The sequence below is a fragment of the Staurois parvus genome, unplaced genomic scaffold (genome assembly GCF_062004578.1).
Source record: "Staurois parvus isolate SC_StPar_1 unplaced genomic scaffold, SC_StPar_1.0 ptg001805l, whole genome shotgun sequence".
Lineage (NCBI taxonomy): Eukaryota > Metazoa > Chordata > Amphibia > Anura > Ranidae > Staurois > Staurois parvus.
This window is the reverse complement of record NW_028319601.1, coordinates 1,072,909-1,088,238: the sequence shown is the minus strand read 5'-3', so window position 1 is coordinate 1,088,238 and position 15,330 is coordinate 1,072,909. Positions and strand designations below refer to the sequence as shown.

Sequence of the window (15,330 nt, the reverse complement as noted above, 5' to 3'; positions counted from 1 at the left end):
AGATTTAGGCTGGCCATACATTATGCAATTTTCTTATGCAATTTCCTTTACTATACAGTGAAGGGCCTGCCTGATTGCATACAAATTGAAAGTGTTTAGGTATAAATGTTTAGTCTCATATTATATGGTTTTATGAATTACATTGCCTTTGTTAGAAGTTTTAAAGTGAACAAAAATCAAGTGAACGCGAAGGAAAAAAAAAATTCATAAAAAGCTTGCGAAAAATGGTGAACCCACTCCATAACACAACAAAATAAAAAAAAAATGCTGCACTATGTGACTAAAAATCATACAATTCATATGCAATCTGATATACTTTGCAAACACTGTGTTGTTACACATCAAAATATAAATGTGCAAACATGAAAAATGTAATAAATTAACAATACTTTAAGGCTGGGTTCACACATATGTGGTACGGTATATTGCATGCGATTCGCACTCCTGTGCAAATCACATGCAAATTTTGTGTGGCGAGATTGGAGCCATACATTTTGTACGGCTCAAATCGAACTGCATCAAAAAGGTGCAGGACCATTTTTTTGGTCTGCACTAGAATCTGATCCGATTCTGCACATTGCACTGCGTTTTGCAGACCAATTTCGGGGTGTTAACATACACACCTGCAAAGGTTCGCATGAACGGGGTGCGATTCTGATGTGGTGCGGAATTCGCACAGAACATGCTGCAAAAATGTATATAAAAGTCCTCAATCAAATGTCCTTCAGTGCAAAAAGTGCTCCATAGTATTAAAACTTCACCCACAATTAGTATGAGTCGCAGTCAGAGTGCTTGTAGCAGAAAATCCTCCATGTGGAGGCGAGTCTGAAGAGCTCCGTGGTATGGGGGGCCAGCAGCAAGCTATCCTTTTCAGGACACATCATTGAAGGATCACATACTTGCCTTTCTGTGAAGGAGAAATACTTACCTTGAAGGGTTTTCTGCTACAAGCCTGGTTTAATGGCTTCCCTGATCGCCCTAAAGCAGAAACACTGTTACAGGGCGGCACAGGAGCGCAAAATCACACATACGTACACATATTTTTATATATATATATATATATATATATATATATATATATAAATAATATATATACACACATATACACGATTTTGCATTTCAGGTAGGGCCCTATCCGCGCCACCATTCACGGCCCTCAATCACCGGGTCCCAGCCAGTGCTAAGTCACCGGTGCCCGGTGATTGCCGAGGATCTCCGACAGGAAGGAAAACTGTATGTAAACAAAATAGTTCTCCCAGTCAGCTTGTGCACACTGCTTTGGATGGCTGCGAACAGCACAGCCATGCAGAGCAGTGTGATTACAGCGAAGCACATGGACACAGGACATAGTGAAACAGCACATAGTTAACCCTTTGATTGCCCCTCATGTTTACTCCTTCCTGCCCAGTGCCATTAGTACAGTGTCAGTGCTTTTAATTAGCACTGATCACTGTATTGGTGTCACTGGGGATGTCAGTGACAGCAAGTCAGTTCCCCCCAGTGTTGGAATGCCCACCACAGTCCCACTATAAGTCGCTGATCGCCACCATTACCGATAGAAATTTTTTTTTAAAAATCCCAGTATATATATTTAATATATCCTATATATATATATATACACTTAAATACCCAATAAATATATATATATATAATTAATTGACATGTATTGGGATTTTTTTTTTTTAGCAAAGACATGTAGCAGAATACATTTTGGCCTAAATTTATGAAGAAATTTGATTTTAAATTTTTTTACTGGACATGTTTAATAGCAAAATTGTGTTTTTCTCAAAATTGTCGTTTTTTTAAATTGCGCAAAAAATAACCACCGCAGTCGATTAAATACCACCGAAAGAAAGCTCTATTCGTGGGGGGAAAATGCATGCAAATTTAATTTGGGTACAGCATTGCACGACAGCGCAATGGTCAGTTAAATTAACGCAGCGCCATATCGAAAAAAATGGCCGGGTCAGGAAGGGGGGGGGGGGGTAAACCCTCAGGAGGGCAAATGGTTACTTTAGTTCTGGTGACAGCATAGTGGTAGAGGATTTCACGGATGTCTTTTCCACATTAGGATGTCACTTCACTCGAAGACTGATTCATAATAATTGTGGGTGCAGTTTTAATACTATGGAGCACTTTTTGCACTGAAGGACATTCGATTGAGGACTTGTATACAGTTAGGTCCATATATATTTGGACACAGGCACAATTTTAGATTTTTTTCAGGTATTTGACAAAACATATTCAAGCTATAGTTATATAATGGATATGGGCTGAAAGTGCACACTCTCAGGTTTAATTTGAGGGTATGTACATCCAAATTGGAGGAAAGGTTTAGTAATTACAGCTCTTAAAATTAGCAATCCCCCCTTTTTTGAAGGGACCAAAAGTAATCGGACAATTGAATCAAAAGCGGTTTCACGGTCAGGTGTGGGCTACTCCTTTGTTATTTCTTCATCAATTAAGCAGGTAAAAGGTCTGGAGTTGATTCTAAGGCTACGTTCACACTAGCGTTGTGTGCAGACGGCAGAGAGGCGTTTGGGAAGCGTTTTTACCGCTTCCCAAACACCTCTGCCAATTCTGCACATTACAGCACATGGTGCTGTTCTAACGGGAGCGTTTGCGTCGCGGCAAAACGGACTCCTCTGGTCGAGTCAGGAGGCTTTGAAGCCTCCTATTCTCGTCTATGGTGCCGCTCCTGGCCGGCGTTTGCGGAGCGGTAACACCACTCAAACTGCATTATAGACGTTTGTGGGGCGTTATTAAACGCTCGGCAAACGCCTAGCAACCGCCGCTAAACCTCGCATGCGGCATTTGCGGAGCGTTAAAAAACACTCCGCAAACGCTGGACCAACGCTTGTCAAACGCTATAGGGGCGTTTGGCAAGCGTTGGTAAAACAGCCAAGCGTGAACGAGCCCTAAGTGTCGTATTTGCATTTGGAATCTATTGCTGTGAACCTACATCATGCGTTCAAAGGAGCGGTCCATGCAAGCGAAACAGGCCATTGTATGGCTTCAAAAATTAAACAAATCCATCAGAGAGATAGCAGCAACATTAGGAGTGGCCAAATCAACAGTTTGAGGAAAGAACGCACTGGTGAGCTCAGCAACATAAAAAGGCATAGACGTCCACAGAAGACAACAGTGGTGGATGATCGCAGGATCCTCTCTATGGTAAAGAAAAACCCATTTCACAACATCCAGACAAGTGAAGGACACTCTCCAAGAGGTGGGCGTATCATTGTCAAAGTCTACAATAAAGAGAAGACTTCACAAGAGCAAATACAGAGGGTTCACCACAAGTTGCAAACCATTCATAAGCCTGAAGAATAGAACAGCCAGATTAGACTTTGCAAAAAAAAAAAAAAAATCTAAAATAGCCAGACCAGTCCTGGAAAAGCATTCTTTGGACAGATGAAACTAAAATGAATCTGTACCAGAATGACGGGAAGCAAAAAAAAGTGAGGGAGGCGGCTTTGAACAGCTCATGATCGAGAGCACACAACGTCATCTGTAAACCATGGTGGAGGCAGTGTGATGGCATGGGCATGCATGGCTTCCTGTGGCACTGAGTCATTGGTGTTTATTGATGTGACAGAAAACAGAAGCAGCCAGATGAATTGTGTTTAGAGATACACTGTCAGCCCAGATTCAGCCAAATGCAGCAAAGTTAATTGGACGGCGCTTCACAGTATAGATGGACATTGATCCAAAACACACTGCAAAAGCAACCCAGGAGCTTTTGAAGGAAAAGAGTTGGAATATTCTGCAATGGCCGAGTCAATCACCTGATCTCAACCCAATTGAGCATGCATTTCACTTACCGAAGGCAAAACTAAAGGCAGAAAGACCCACAAACAAAGAACAACTGAAGACAACTGCAGTTAGAGCCTGGCAAAGCATCAGAAAGGAGGAACCCCAGTCTTTGGTAATGTCCATGGGTTCCAGACTTCAAGCAGTCATTGCCAGTAAAGGATTCTCAACAAAATATTAAAAATGAACATTATTTATGATTATATTCATTTGTCTAATTACTTTTGGTCCTTTGAAAAAGGAGGGATGGCTACTCTTAAGAGCTGTATATCCTACAGTTGTGCTCAAAAGTTTGCATACCCTGGCAGAAATTGCGAAATTTTGCCATTGATATTGAAAATATGACTGATCATGCCAAAAAATGCTCTTTTATTGAAGGATGATGATCATATGAAGTCATTTATTATCAAATAGTTGTTTAGCTCCTTTTTAAAATCATAACAACCGAAATCACCCAAATGGCCCTGATCAAAAGTTTACATACCCTGGAATGTTTGGCCTTGGTACAAACAAGGTGACACACACGGGTTAAAATGCCAATTAGAGGTTAATGTCCCACATCTGTGGCTTTTTAAATTGCAATTAGTGTCAGTGTATAACTAGTCAATGAGTTTGTTAGCTCTCACGTGGAAGCACTGACTAGGCTAGATAGTGAGCCATGGGGATCAGAAAAGAACTGTCAAAAGTCCTGCATAACAAGGTAATGAAACGTGGATACAGTGCTGAGTTACTTTAACATCTAGGGCGATCAAAGGGTTGACTGTGTGATTTACTATGGAAGCACACTGCTTTGTATCGCTCTGCTATGCAGAGCGATACAAAGCAGTGTGCTGGAACTGACAGGGGAGAGATCTTTCTGACCTTCTGTCAAGATTTGAGGCACCATCTTTGCAAAAATCTCCTTCCAAAATCCTCAATTAGAATCTGCCTCACGGTTTCCCCATTCACATTCAATTCTTCTGCCAATATTTGCACACTCAATCTTCGATCTGAACATACAAAAACTTTGCGCTCTGTCCATATCTGCAATCATCCCTTATGTTTTTGGCTGCCCACTTGCATCATCATGGACATCTGCCCACTCCCCCTCAAACTGCCTATTCCATTCAGAAACACCTTTATTTCTTCATGAAATGTTCACCATAAGCCTGTTGTATCAGAGCTAGTTTCCCTTTTCTCCTTTGTAAATTTCATGCAAAATTTGGTGTTAATCCACTGCTCAAGATTCCGGTCACTCATTTTCCACTAACACACACGCCATTTCTTCTACTACTCTGTAAACACTGAGCCAACTGATCTGCGACCCAGGTGAGTGCAAGTCCGAGCATGTAAGAACACACCCGAGTGCAAATGGCTGTGCAACTTACCACCATAGTGCTACACCACAGGAAATCTGAGCATTAAATTGTCACACCTCGTATATAGTCTTATATGCTTTTTTGCACTCTCAATAGGGTAAAAAAAACAATAGTACACATGGTTTGTTTGTCCTGTGAATGAACGTAAAAGAATAAAACTTTTTTTTCCTTACCTGAAGCACATTGACCCTAAGGTTCCATGCACACGGGGCGTTTTAATAACGCGGGTAACGTTAGCAGTGTAAAGTCACGTTAAAAACGTGAGTTTTTCAGCGTTTTTGTATTAGCTTTTAGCAACATTTTTAGAGGGGTTTTTTTGCATTTTTTTTGGTCAAAAACATCCAAAAGCGATGGTTTGCTGCGATTTTCAGCATTTTTCAGCGGTTTTTTTTCCAGCCAAAAACAGCCCCTGCCAAAAAAATGTTGATTCCAGTCTGTGTGTGCATGGACACATAGGATAACATGCTGGGGAGTTTACTGGCTGTAGGAAAAAAAAAAAAAAAAAAAAGGTCAAAAGCCAAAAACAGCAGCTGTAAAAATGTCCAGTGTGCATGAGGACTAATGCAGGCCATAGATGGGGAGAAAAACGGCCGATTTTTCGTCCGAAAATAAAACCGGCCGATTATCTTATCGTTAGTGGACGATTTTGTCGGCCGTTTTTCGTGTATTTTGGACTTTCAGATTATCGGTGATGTTGGAAAATTTTCGAAAAACGCCCGACTTTATCCTCATTGATGGTCAAAAACGAACGATCATTTTCCGAAAAAGGATCACAAAGGCCACAAAATGACATCATTTCCCGTTATAGGTTACTCATTAATCGGCCGATTTTCGTAATAATTGGTGGTCAGGTAAGTTTTTTAGACCGACCGATAGTTCGTTAATCGGCTGAAAATCTGCCGTTTTTCTCCCCATCTATGGCCTGCATAACACTCACTATATTAGATCAGGCACGGAACTTTTGTTTTCCTTTCCAATAGACTTTTTTGCTACAAACTTTTCTAGGGAGAAAGAAAAGATACATCTTTCTCATCAAAGCCTGTTTCTTGCCTTCACAGATGAGAAATACAGAGATTGTACACTGCTCAAAAAAATATAGGAACACTTTAAAAACACATCAGATCTCAATGGGGAAAAATATTGTGCTGGATATCTATACTGATATGGACTGGGCAATGTGACAGAAATGGAAGGACGCCCCATCATTTGATGGAAATAAAAATCAACCTACAGAGGACTGAATTCAAAGACACCCCGAAAATCAAGGTGAAAAAATGCAAGAGGCTGGTCGATTTTGCTGAAATTTCATTGCAGCAACTCAAAATGTTACGCAGTAGTTTGTATGACCCCCCATGTGTACGTATGCATGCCTGACAACATTGGGGCATGTCCTAATGAGACGACGGATGGTGTCCTGGGGTATTTCCTCCCAGATCTGGACCAGGGCATCACTGAGCTCCTGGACAGTGAGGTGCAACCTGGCAGTGTCTGATGGACCGAAACAGGATATCCTAGAGGTGATCTATTGGATTTAGTTCAGGCGAGCGTGGGAGCCAATGGTATCAATTCCTTCACCCCAGACACTACTAAACTACTCGTTCACTCCCTTATTATCTCACGTCTGGACTACTGCAACTCCCTTCTCACTGGCCTACCTCATCGCAGACTATCCCCGCTTCAGTCTATCCTGAACTCAGCGGCCAGACTCATCCACCTTACCAACCGCTCCGCTTCTGCCACCCCCCTCTGTCATTCCCTCCACTGGCTCCCCATTGCCCAACGCATTAAATTCAAACTTCTAACACAGACATACAAAGCCATTCATAACGCTGCCCCAAACTACCTCACCGACCTGATACCCAAATACCACCCAACCCGTACTCTTCACTCCTCACAAGACCTCCTACTTTCTAGCTCCCTGGTCTCCACCTCCCACATCCGACTGCAGGACTTCTCCAGGACTTCCCCCATCCTCTGGAACTCACTACTCCAATCCATCAGACTGTCACCTACCCTCCTCACCTTTAGGTGCACCCTGAAAACCCATCTCTTCAGGGAAGCCTACCCCGCCCTCACCTAACAACCGATCTCCTCCACTCCTCCCACCACTCCATCCCCCACAGCCACTTCCTCCTGTACCACTATCCCCTCCCTCCTAGATTGTAAGCTCGAAAGGGCAGGGCCCTTGAATCCCTCGTGTTCTGTTTTGTTACTGTACTGTCTCATGTTCTGTCCCCCACTATAATGTACAGCACTGAGCAAACCTTTTAGCGCCATATAAATACTGTATAATAATAATAATCCTCCAGGAACTGCCTGCATACTCTTACCACATGAGGCCGGGCAGCCCGGACCCACTTCACCAGCGTAGGGTCTAACAATGGGTCCAAGTATTTTATCCCGATACCGAATGGCAGTCAGGGTGCCATTGTTTAGCCTGTAGAGGTCTGTGCGTCCCTCCATGGATATGCCTCCCCAGAACATCACCGACCCACCACCAAAACAGTCATGCTGAACAATGTTACAGGCAGCATAACTTTTCCATGGCTTCTCCAGACCCTTTTACGTGTGACACATGTGCTCAGAGTGAACCTACTCTGTGAAAAGCACAGGGTGCCAGTGGTGGACCTGCCAATTCTGGTGTTTAATGGCAAATGCCAATCGAGCTCTATGGTGCCAGGCAGTAAGCACAGGGCCCACTAGAGGACAGTCGGGCCCTCAGGCCACCCAAATTAAATCTGTTTGATTGTTTGGTCAGAGGCAAGCACACCACTGACCTGCTGGAGGTCATTTTGTAGGGCTCTTCAATGCTCATCCTGTTCCTCCTTGCACAAAGGAACAGATACCGGTCCTGCTGATGGGTTAAGAACCTTCTACGGCCCTGTCCAGCTCTCAGAGTAACTGCCTGTTTCCTGGAATCTCCTCCATGCTCTTGAGACTGTGCTGGTAGACACAGGAAACCTGGCAATGGCACGTATTGATGTGCCATCCTGGAAGAGTTGGACTACCTGTGCAACCTATATGGTTGATCCTGCCAGTTCCTCATTTACTTTTCCAAACTGACCATACCAAGCAGAGAAGCAGATCTGTGCTGGTGTGGTCAGTTTGTCTCAATCTTTTCCTTGTTACAGGAAAGCATCAAAATCTGGTTGTGCCTGTATCTCTGCAATTAGTTTTACAGACCTCTGCTGCTAGGCTGATTAACAGCGGCTCCCAGCCAAAGTCTAGCTGTCAAAATGCAATGTACAGAGATAGGGAGAGCATTTCCCTACTGCATATGATGTCACTAACAACCTGGAACCCAGATGTGCCACGCTTCTGGAGCCCAACATGTACAAATGGGAAAACTACTTCCATGCTATTTTTGACCTCACAAACATCCCGCCAACTTACAGTAAATAAAAAAATTGACACATGGTCACATGAGAGCTAACTAAAAGTAACCAAACCAAAAAAATCTAAAGAACTACTTCAGGACTTTTTTTTCCCCATGCAGTGGAGCTGTGCCCTCACTGCATGGGTTAACTTCTCATTTTTGTCCAGAGCAGGGGTCTCCAAGCTATGGCCCTCCAGCTTTTGAAATACTACAAGTCCCATCATGTCTCTGCGAGTCTTGCCTATAGTTGTCAAGAGTCTTGCAAGGCCTCATGGGACTTGCAGTTCCTCGACACTTGGAGGGCCATAGTTTGGAGACCCCTGGTCTAGAAGATTGGATAGCTGAAATATACTCACCTAATCTGCCAATCGTCCCAGTGCAAGACCGGCTCCTAATCCCCAGTGTAGTAGAGATCTTGTGTGGGGTGGACTGTTCCTGATGTCATTCACCCCATAGACCAGCTCTGAATGTGAGGATGGCAGGAAAGGGTGAGTATAGGCTCTGCATTCAGCACTAAACAATACAAGCAATGAACCCACACAGCGCAGGCACAGTCCCACTGCATGGTGAACAAAATTTGCATGGAGTTCGAATTTAAAAAACTATTTTTAAATACGTAGATGCAATTATGAGACATACATAATACTTATATTAACCACTTGCCTACAGGGCACTTATACCCACTTCCTGCCCAGGCCAATTTTCAGCGCTGTTGCACTTTGAATGACAACTGCGCGGTCATGCAACTATGTACCCATATGAAATCTTTCTAATTTTTTTTGAGACAGATAGAACTTTCTTTGTGGTATTTAATCACCTCTGGATTTTTTATTTTTTGCTAAACAAACCAAAAACAAGTGAAAATTTTGGAAATTTTGTAAATAAAGTGATTTTTCTCTTTCACTGATGTGCGCTAATGAGCCTGCAGTGATGGGCATTGACAGGCATCACTGATGTGCACTGGTAGGTGGCATTGATGGACACTGACAGGTCGCAGTGCTGAGGCTACACTGATCATCAGTGCCCTGATGATCAGTGTACATGTCCCCTCTGAGGGATGCCGATTACCCAGCTCTCCTCACAAGCTGTCAGCATGACAGCTTGTGAGGAGAGAAATGCTGATAACCGGCATTTCCCTATTTACATGCGATCAGCTGTGATTGGACACAGCTGATCACATGACCGAGCCGACATCTTCGGCTCTTTCCGTTGATCGGTGATCCACCGAGGGAAACAGCGCACCACCGATCACCATGCTGCGCACCCCCCGGAGTCGCACACGCGCGGTTAGAGTGGGAGGACGTCATATGATGTCCTCTCAGAACAAGAAAACTGCATTGCGTCCGTCATTTCCTCATATGGCGGTGGGAGGTGGTTAAACATCACCCTGGATTTATATACATCTTAACAGTGCATGTGCAATGAACCCTGGTTCACACCTGAACATTTTATAGCTCAAAGTGGTTGTAAAGGCTGAAGGTTTTTTTTACCCTAATGCATTCTTTGCATTAAGCCAAGATTCACTTTCCCCCAGCTCACCTAAATACTTACCTGAGCCCAATCTCAATACAGTGCTGTGCCTGTGACTCCTGCTGCCATCAATAAAACCCAGTGAGGTGGGAGGGGGCATGAGCTGCGCCATGCGTGTCTATGGATACACAGAGCCTGGCTTGGTATCAAGTGTGCACATCTGCAACTATAGCAAGCACTTGTTATGAGGGAAGGCACTGAAAAAGAGGAGCATACAGAGCTGGTGAGGCACCTGAGAAGAGGAGATTTGGGGCAGCTCTTTACCATACACAGAGCAGGCAAGTAGAACATGTTAAATTAATGAATAAGAGCATTTATTAACCCTTTAAAGCTCCAAATGACCAAAACAACTAAACCCCCTATGCTTTTAAACCGTGCCTGTTCATAGAGAAATAGGTCCCCATCTAAAGCGCAAAAAGTTAAATGAGCTACCTTTGAAGCAAGTTAGGGTATTTGTGGCCCCACAGACTTCAATGAGAGCGCATGAAAATTAAGTTTAAGCTTTCAATTTGCGCAAAAAAAAAAAACCCGCTCAAAACTAAATACACAGGCAGCTAGGGGACAGTACAAACAGGCAGCTGATCCCTGTTTTTACTGGCCCCCACAACCACACAAGTGACAGTGCAACTCAGATGAGTACATATTACCAAGGGTATGATGCTTTGCATTGCAGTGCAGCAATTTTAGTGCAAGTGCTGCACCACCTGTCAAACTCTCCCATGGAAGTGAACAATGAGACAATGGTATAGTCCCACAATGCATCTGCCCTGCCCATCATTTAACAAAAAAAAAAAAATACCACACACACACAGAGCACCTGCAAACCTCCACTAACTGTCCTCCACAAAGCAGTCCACTGCAGATAGGTTTTCTAGAGACGGCAAACATTGATGCTAGTGTGAAAGGAGCTTTACTAAACAAAGAGTGGCAGTTAAGAAAAAAAAATGTATAAGGCCAGAAGAAATATGACATCCGAAGACCTTGACAGAGTAAAGTCCCTATTGATGACGAATGCAAGTCACATTCCTAGCTGTAACTGTTACCATTCTTTAGGTTTTCAACTTAAAAATTGAATTTTTTCAAAGAAGTCAAACAAAGAGCAGTGTGCACTGTACATGCTGACTGCCAGAGCAGGAAGTTCATCAGCTTCTCCTTCACATCACACACAGCACTGAAAGTGACCTTCCGGGATCTCCACACATCGCCCGCCCCATCAGCTGCTCTCATCAACTCACGTCCTCACTGCTTCCAGGTGACACCACTGCAGGGGGAGAAGAAAAATCACACACTGCAATCATATCACCGGGGTCACCAGGCCTGGAATTCCCAGTTACTGCTTAGACTGTGACAGTTCTATTCAATAAAACAAAGTGAGGCCACCACACACAGAGAGAGGTTATCTGCTGCAGTGAGATTTCAGGTTACGAAGGTCAGATGGGTGAAGGAGGAAATCTAAGTGACTTTGCCCTGTGTACATTTACCACAATCCTGATTTACTACAAACCTTCTAAGGTCTTTATAAAAAGGTAGAAGTGCCAGCTCTTAGAGATGCTGCAATGTGCAGGATCTGAATGGGAGGATAAAGGAGCACTGATCAACCTTAACCTGACAATACACTGTACAATCAGAGGGTACAATCTCCTTAAAGTGTTAGTAACCTCTTTTTTACACTTTTATTTGGTAACATAAATCGTACCTGTAGGTAAAATGAATGTCTGCTAAACGTGCACTGCAGATTGCAGAAGGAAGACCGGGCGAAGGTGGAAGCCTCTGCAGCGGTGACAGTGTGCCACTCGAGGGCTTCGCTTTAAGGCAAGTCCTTCATAACATAATAGTATGCGATGCATACCAGAACATTACAAAATTACTTTGCGGGATTTTTCTTTTTTTAATTAAGCTGCGGTTAGTTTACCGCTGCATTGTGTCGATGTGTTTTTTGAGCATCTTCATGTGACATTCATAAGGCAGCCATTTATTTGAATGGGCTGTCCTACGTGTGCCAAGACACTCCTGGACCTTTTTTTTGGGTGTAGAGCTTGGTGCGTTTTAGTATTCTTTGCAACATATTTGTGGTGCGCATCTTTAGGCATTTCTAGGAGCATACAGATGTGAATGCAGCCTTCTGGCGACCCATGAAACGATCAACCACATAAATTGAGCTAAAAATGACAGCACACTATTTCATCAAGGTCCCCTGAATTGATAGATTTTGTGCATAAATCGACAGTATCACACTGAATGAATGTACAGGCCTCCACTGGTGCTCCTGAGCAATCAAAATGATGAAATGCGAGAATCGATAACTCCCCATTCACACGTGTGCGATGTGTCGCATTGTTTGTGAATTTTCTGTGCGACAGCATAGGGCAACCCGAATCATGACAAATGTGCCAAAGTAGTTCCTGCGCCTGTCAGCCTTGAACATCTGGAGTGCCATTAGGAAGAAATGGCCCAGCAAGAGCAATATGCCTTTTGGTGCAGTTCTGGGCCTGTTTCCTGGGAATGTGAAGGTGTGAATGTGGTCTTACAGGTAAATAAAAGCCACTGATTGACCCTATATGGTCATTTTGTTTTCTAGCGCAACCAGTCAACTGGGGTCAATGGAAGCTGCCACTCATTACTCATTCATGACATGTTTGTCTCGCTCGATCTGTCAAATCTGACATCAATTGTTCAGTTTATCACACCGTGTATGGTCACTGTAAGATTTATCAACAAATATGAGATCTAAACAATCCATTCAATCTGCAGCCAGGCAGACCCTTACATAGCTGACAGATGTGAGGGGATTGTATGATCAGATGGTGCAGCGCGCGGTCACAGATGGGGAACAGCGCGCGGTCACAGATGGGGAACAGCGCGCGGTCACAGATGGGGAACAGCGCGCGGTCACAGATGGGGAACAGCGCGCGGTCACAGATGGGGAACAGCGCGCGGTCACAGATGGGGAACAGCGCGCGGTCACAGATGGGGAACAGCGCGCGGTCACAGATGGGGAACAGCGCGCGGTCACAGATGGGGAACAGCGCGCGGTCACAGATGGGGAACGGAGCCCCGCGCAGCGCGCGGTCACAGATGGGGAACGGAGCCCCGCGCAGCGCGCGGTCACAGATGGGGAACGGAGCCCCGCGCAGCGCGCGGTCACAGATGGGGAACGGAGCCCCGCGCAGCGCGCGGTCACAGATGGGGAACGGAGCCCCGCGCAGCGCGCGGTCACAGATGGGGAACGGAGCCCCGCGCAGCGCGCGGTCACAGATGGGGAACGGAGCCCGGCGCAGCGCGCGGTCACAGATGGGGAACGGAGCCCCGTGCAGCGTACGGTCACAGATGGGGAACGGAGCCCCGTGCAGCGTACGGTCACAGATGGGGAACGGAGCCCCGTGCAGCGTACGGTCACAGATGGGGAACGGAGCCCCGTGCAGCGTACGGTCACAGATGGGGAACGGAGCCCCGTGCAGCGTACGGTCACAGATGGGGAACGGAGCCCCGTGCAGCGTACGGTCACAGATGGGGAACGGAGCCCCGTGCAGCGTACGGTCACAGATGGGGAACGGAGCCCCGTGCAGCGTACGGTCACAGATGGGGAACGGAGCCCCGTGCAGCGTACGGTCACAGATGGGGAACGGAGCCCCGTGCAGCGTACGGTCACAGATGGGGAACGGAGCCCCGTGCAGCGTACGGTCACAGATGGGGAACGGAGCCCCGTGCAGCGTACGGTCACAGATGGGGAACGGAGCCCCGTGCAGCGTACGGTCACAGATGGGGAACGGAGCCCCGTGCAGCGTACGGTCACAGATGGGGAACGGAGCCCCGTGCAGCGTACGGTCACAGATGGGGAACGGAGCCCCGTGCAGCGTACGGTCACAGATGGGGAACGGAGCCCCGCGCAGTGTACGGTCATAGATGGGGAACGGAGCCCCGTGCAGTGCACGGTCACAGATGGGGAATGGAGCCCCGTGCAGTGTACGGTCACAGATGGGGAATGGAGCCCCGTGCAGTGTACGGTCACAGATGGGGAATGGAGCCCCGTGCAGTGTGCAGTCACAGATGGGGAATGGAGCCCCGTGCAGTGTACGGTCACAGATGGGGAAGGGCGCTCAGTGAAGGCGCGCAGAGCTTAATGAATGATGATCGGTGTCTAGGCCGCCCCCTCCCCCGGATCCCCCCCATTCCGGAGTACAGACAGGAGGATACCCGGTGTGGATCGGCCAGGCCGGGCAGTGATCGGCTCCTCCTCCTCCTGTACGCTGCAGAGAGCAGGCCAGGCGCTCAGCCTGAGCCGGGTCATTACAAGGACACTGCCCCGGGACAGTACCGGGCACACCGGAGGTGGCGGAGAGCTCACTCCAGGAACACAGCCCCCACCCCTACCTCACAGCCGGGGCTCCCCGGACACCACTCCGGTCCCACCACACCCGGGAGGATGGGAGAGGACGGGAAGCCTTATTCTCATCACCCACCACCGCGGCCTCCGTCCTCCCCAGTCAAGGACACAATGAAATGAACGCTCCGGGCTCTCACCTTGGGAAGCGGCGAGCTGAGGATGCGGGCGGCAGCGGGCCAGGCTGCGTACACCGGAGGACACACAAAGCCGGAGAAGAGAGGCCCCGAACATGGCTGAGCTGAGCGCTGGACACCGAGCACACCGAGGATCCGGACCGGAAGAACGAGGCACGCGTACCACACACCTCCACTAGGCGCCGGCACAGGGAACACGGACACACAAGGGTAAAGGGGGGCGTGGCCTTTTCCGTCACCTTACCATAGACATTGACATAGGCTGGCACCAGAAACAGCACCACCTAATGGCCAACCAGTCAACTGCGGCCGGCTTCATGTGTTCTCAGTGTGGGGGAAAGTCACTGAGGACATGAAGAGTTCACCATAGGAGTTGCTGCTGCTCACTAGATGACATGACATGTTAAACATGACATTTTAACCACTTGCCCTCCTGAGGATTTACCTCCCTTCCTCTGACCAGGCCATTTTTTGCATTACTTGCGCGGTCATTCAACGCTGCACCCAAATTAAATGTATGCCCCTTTTTCCCCACAAATAGAGCAGTATTTGATAGCCTGTGCGGTTTTTAATTTTTTCGCTATAAAAAAAAAAGACCGTCAATTTTGAGAAAAAAAAATAATATTTCTGACTTTTTGTTATTAAACATGTCCAGTAAAACAATTTTAAAAATTAAATTTTGTTGTAAATTTAGGCCAAAATATATTGTGATACCTGTGTCTTTCCTAAAAATAA

The 15,330-nt window shown here is 46.3% G+C and overlaps 1 protein-coding gene across 1 annotated transcript in view; it reads right to left on the bottom strand.

The window, feature by feature from the left end:
* Positions 1-14,820, bottom strand: part of COX5A (cytochrome c oxidase subunit 5A) — a 28,680-nt gene extending 13,860 nt beyond the window's left edge. Inside the window, exon 1 of the mRNA XM_089663932.1 lies at positions 14,599-14,820. Within this exon, the coding sequence (XP_089520058.1) occupies positions 14,599-14,692 (94 nt within the window). The 5' untranslated portion in view covers positions 14,693-14,820. The remainder of the gene's footprint in view (positions 1-14,598) is intronic.
* Between the last annotated feature and the right edge of the window lie 510 nt (positions 14,821-15,330).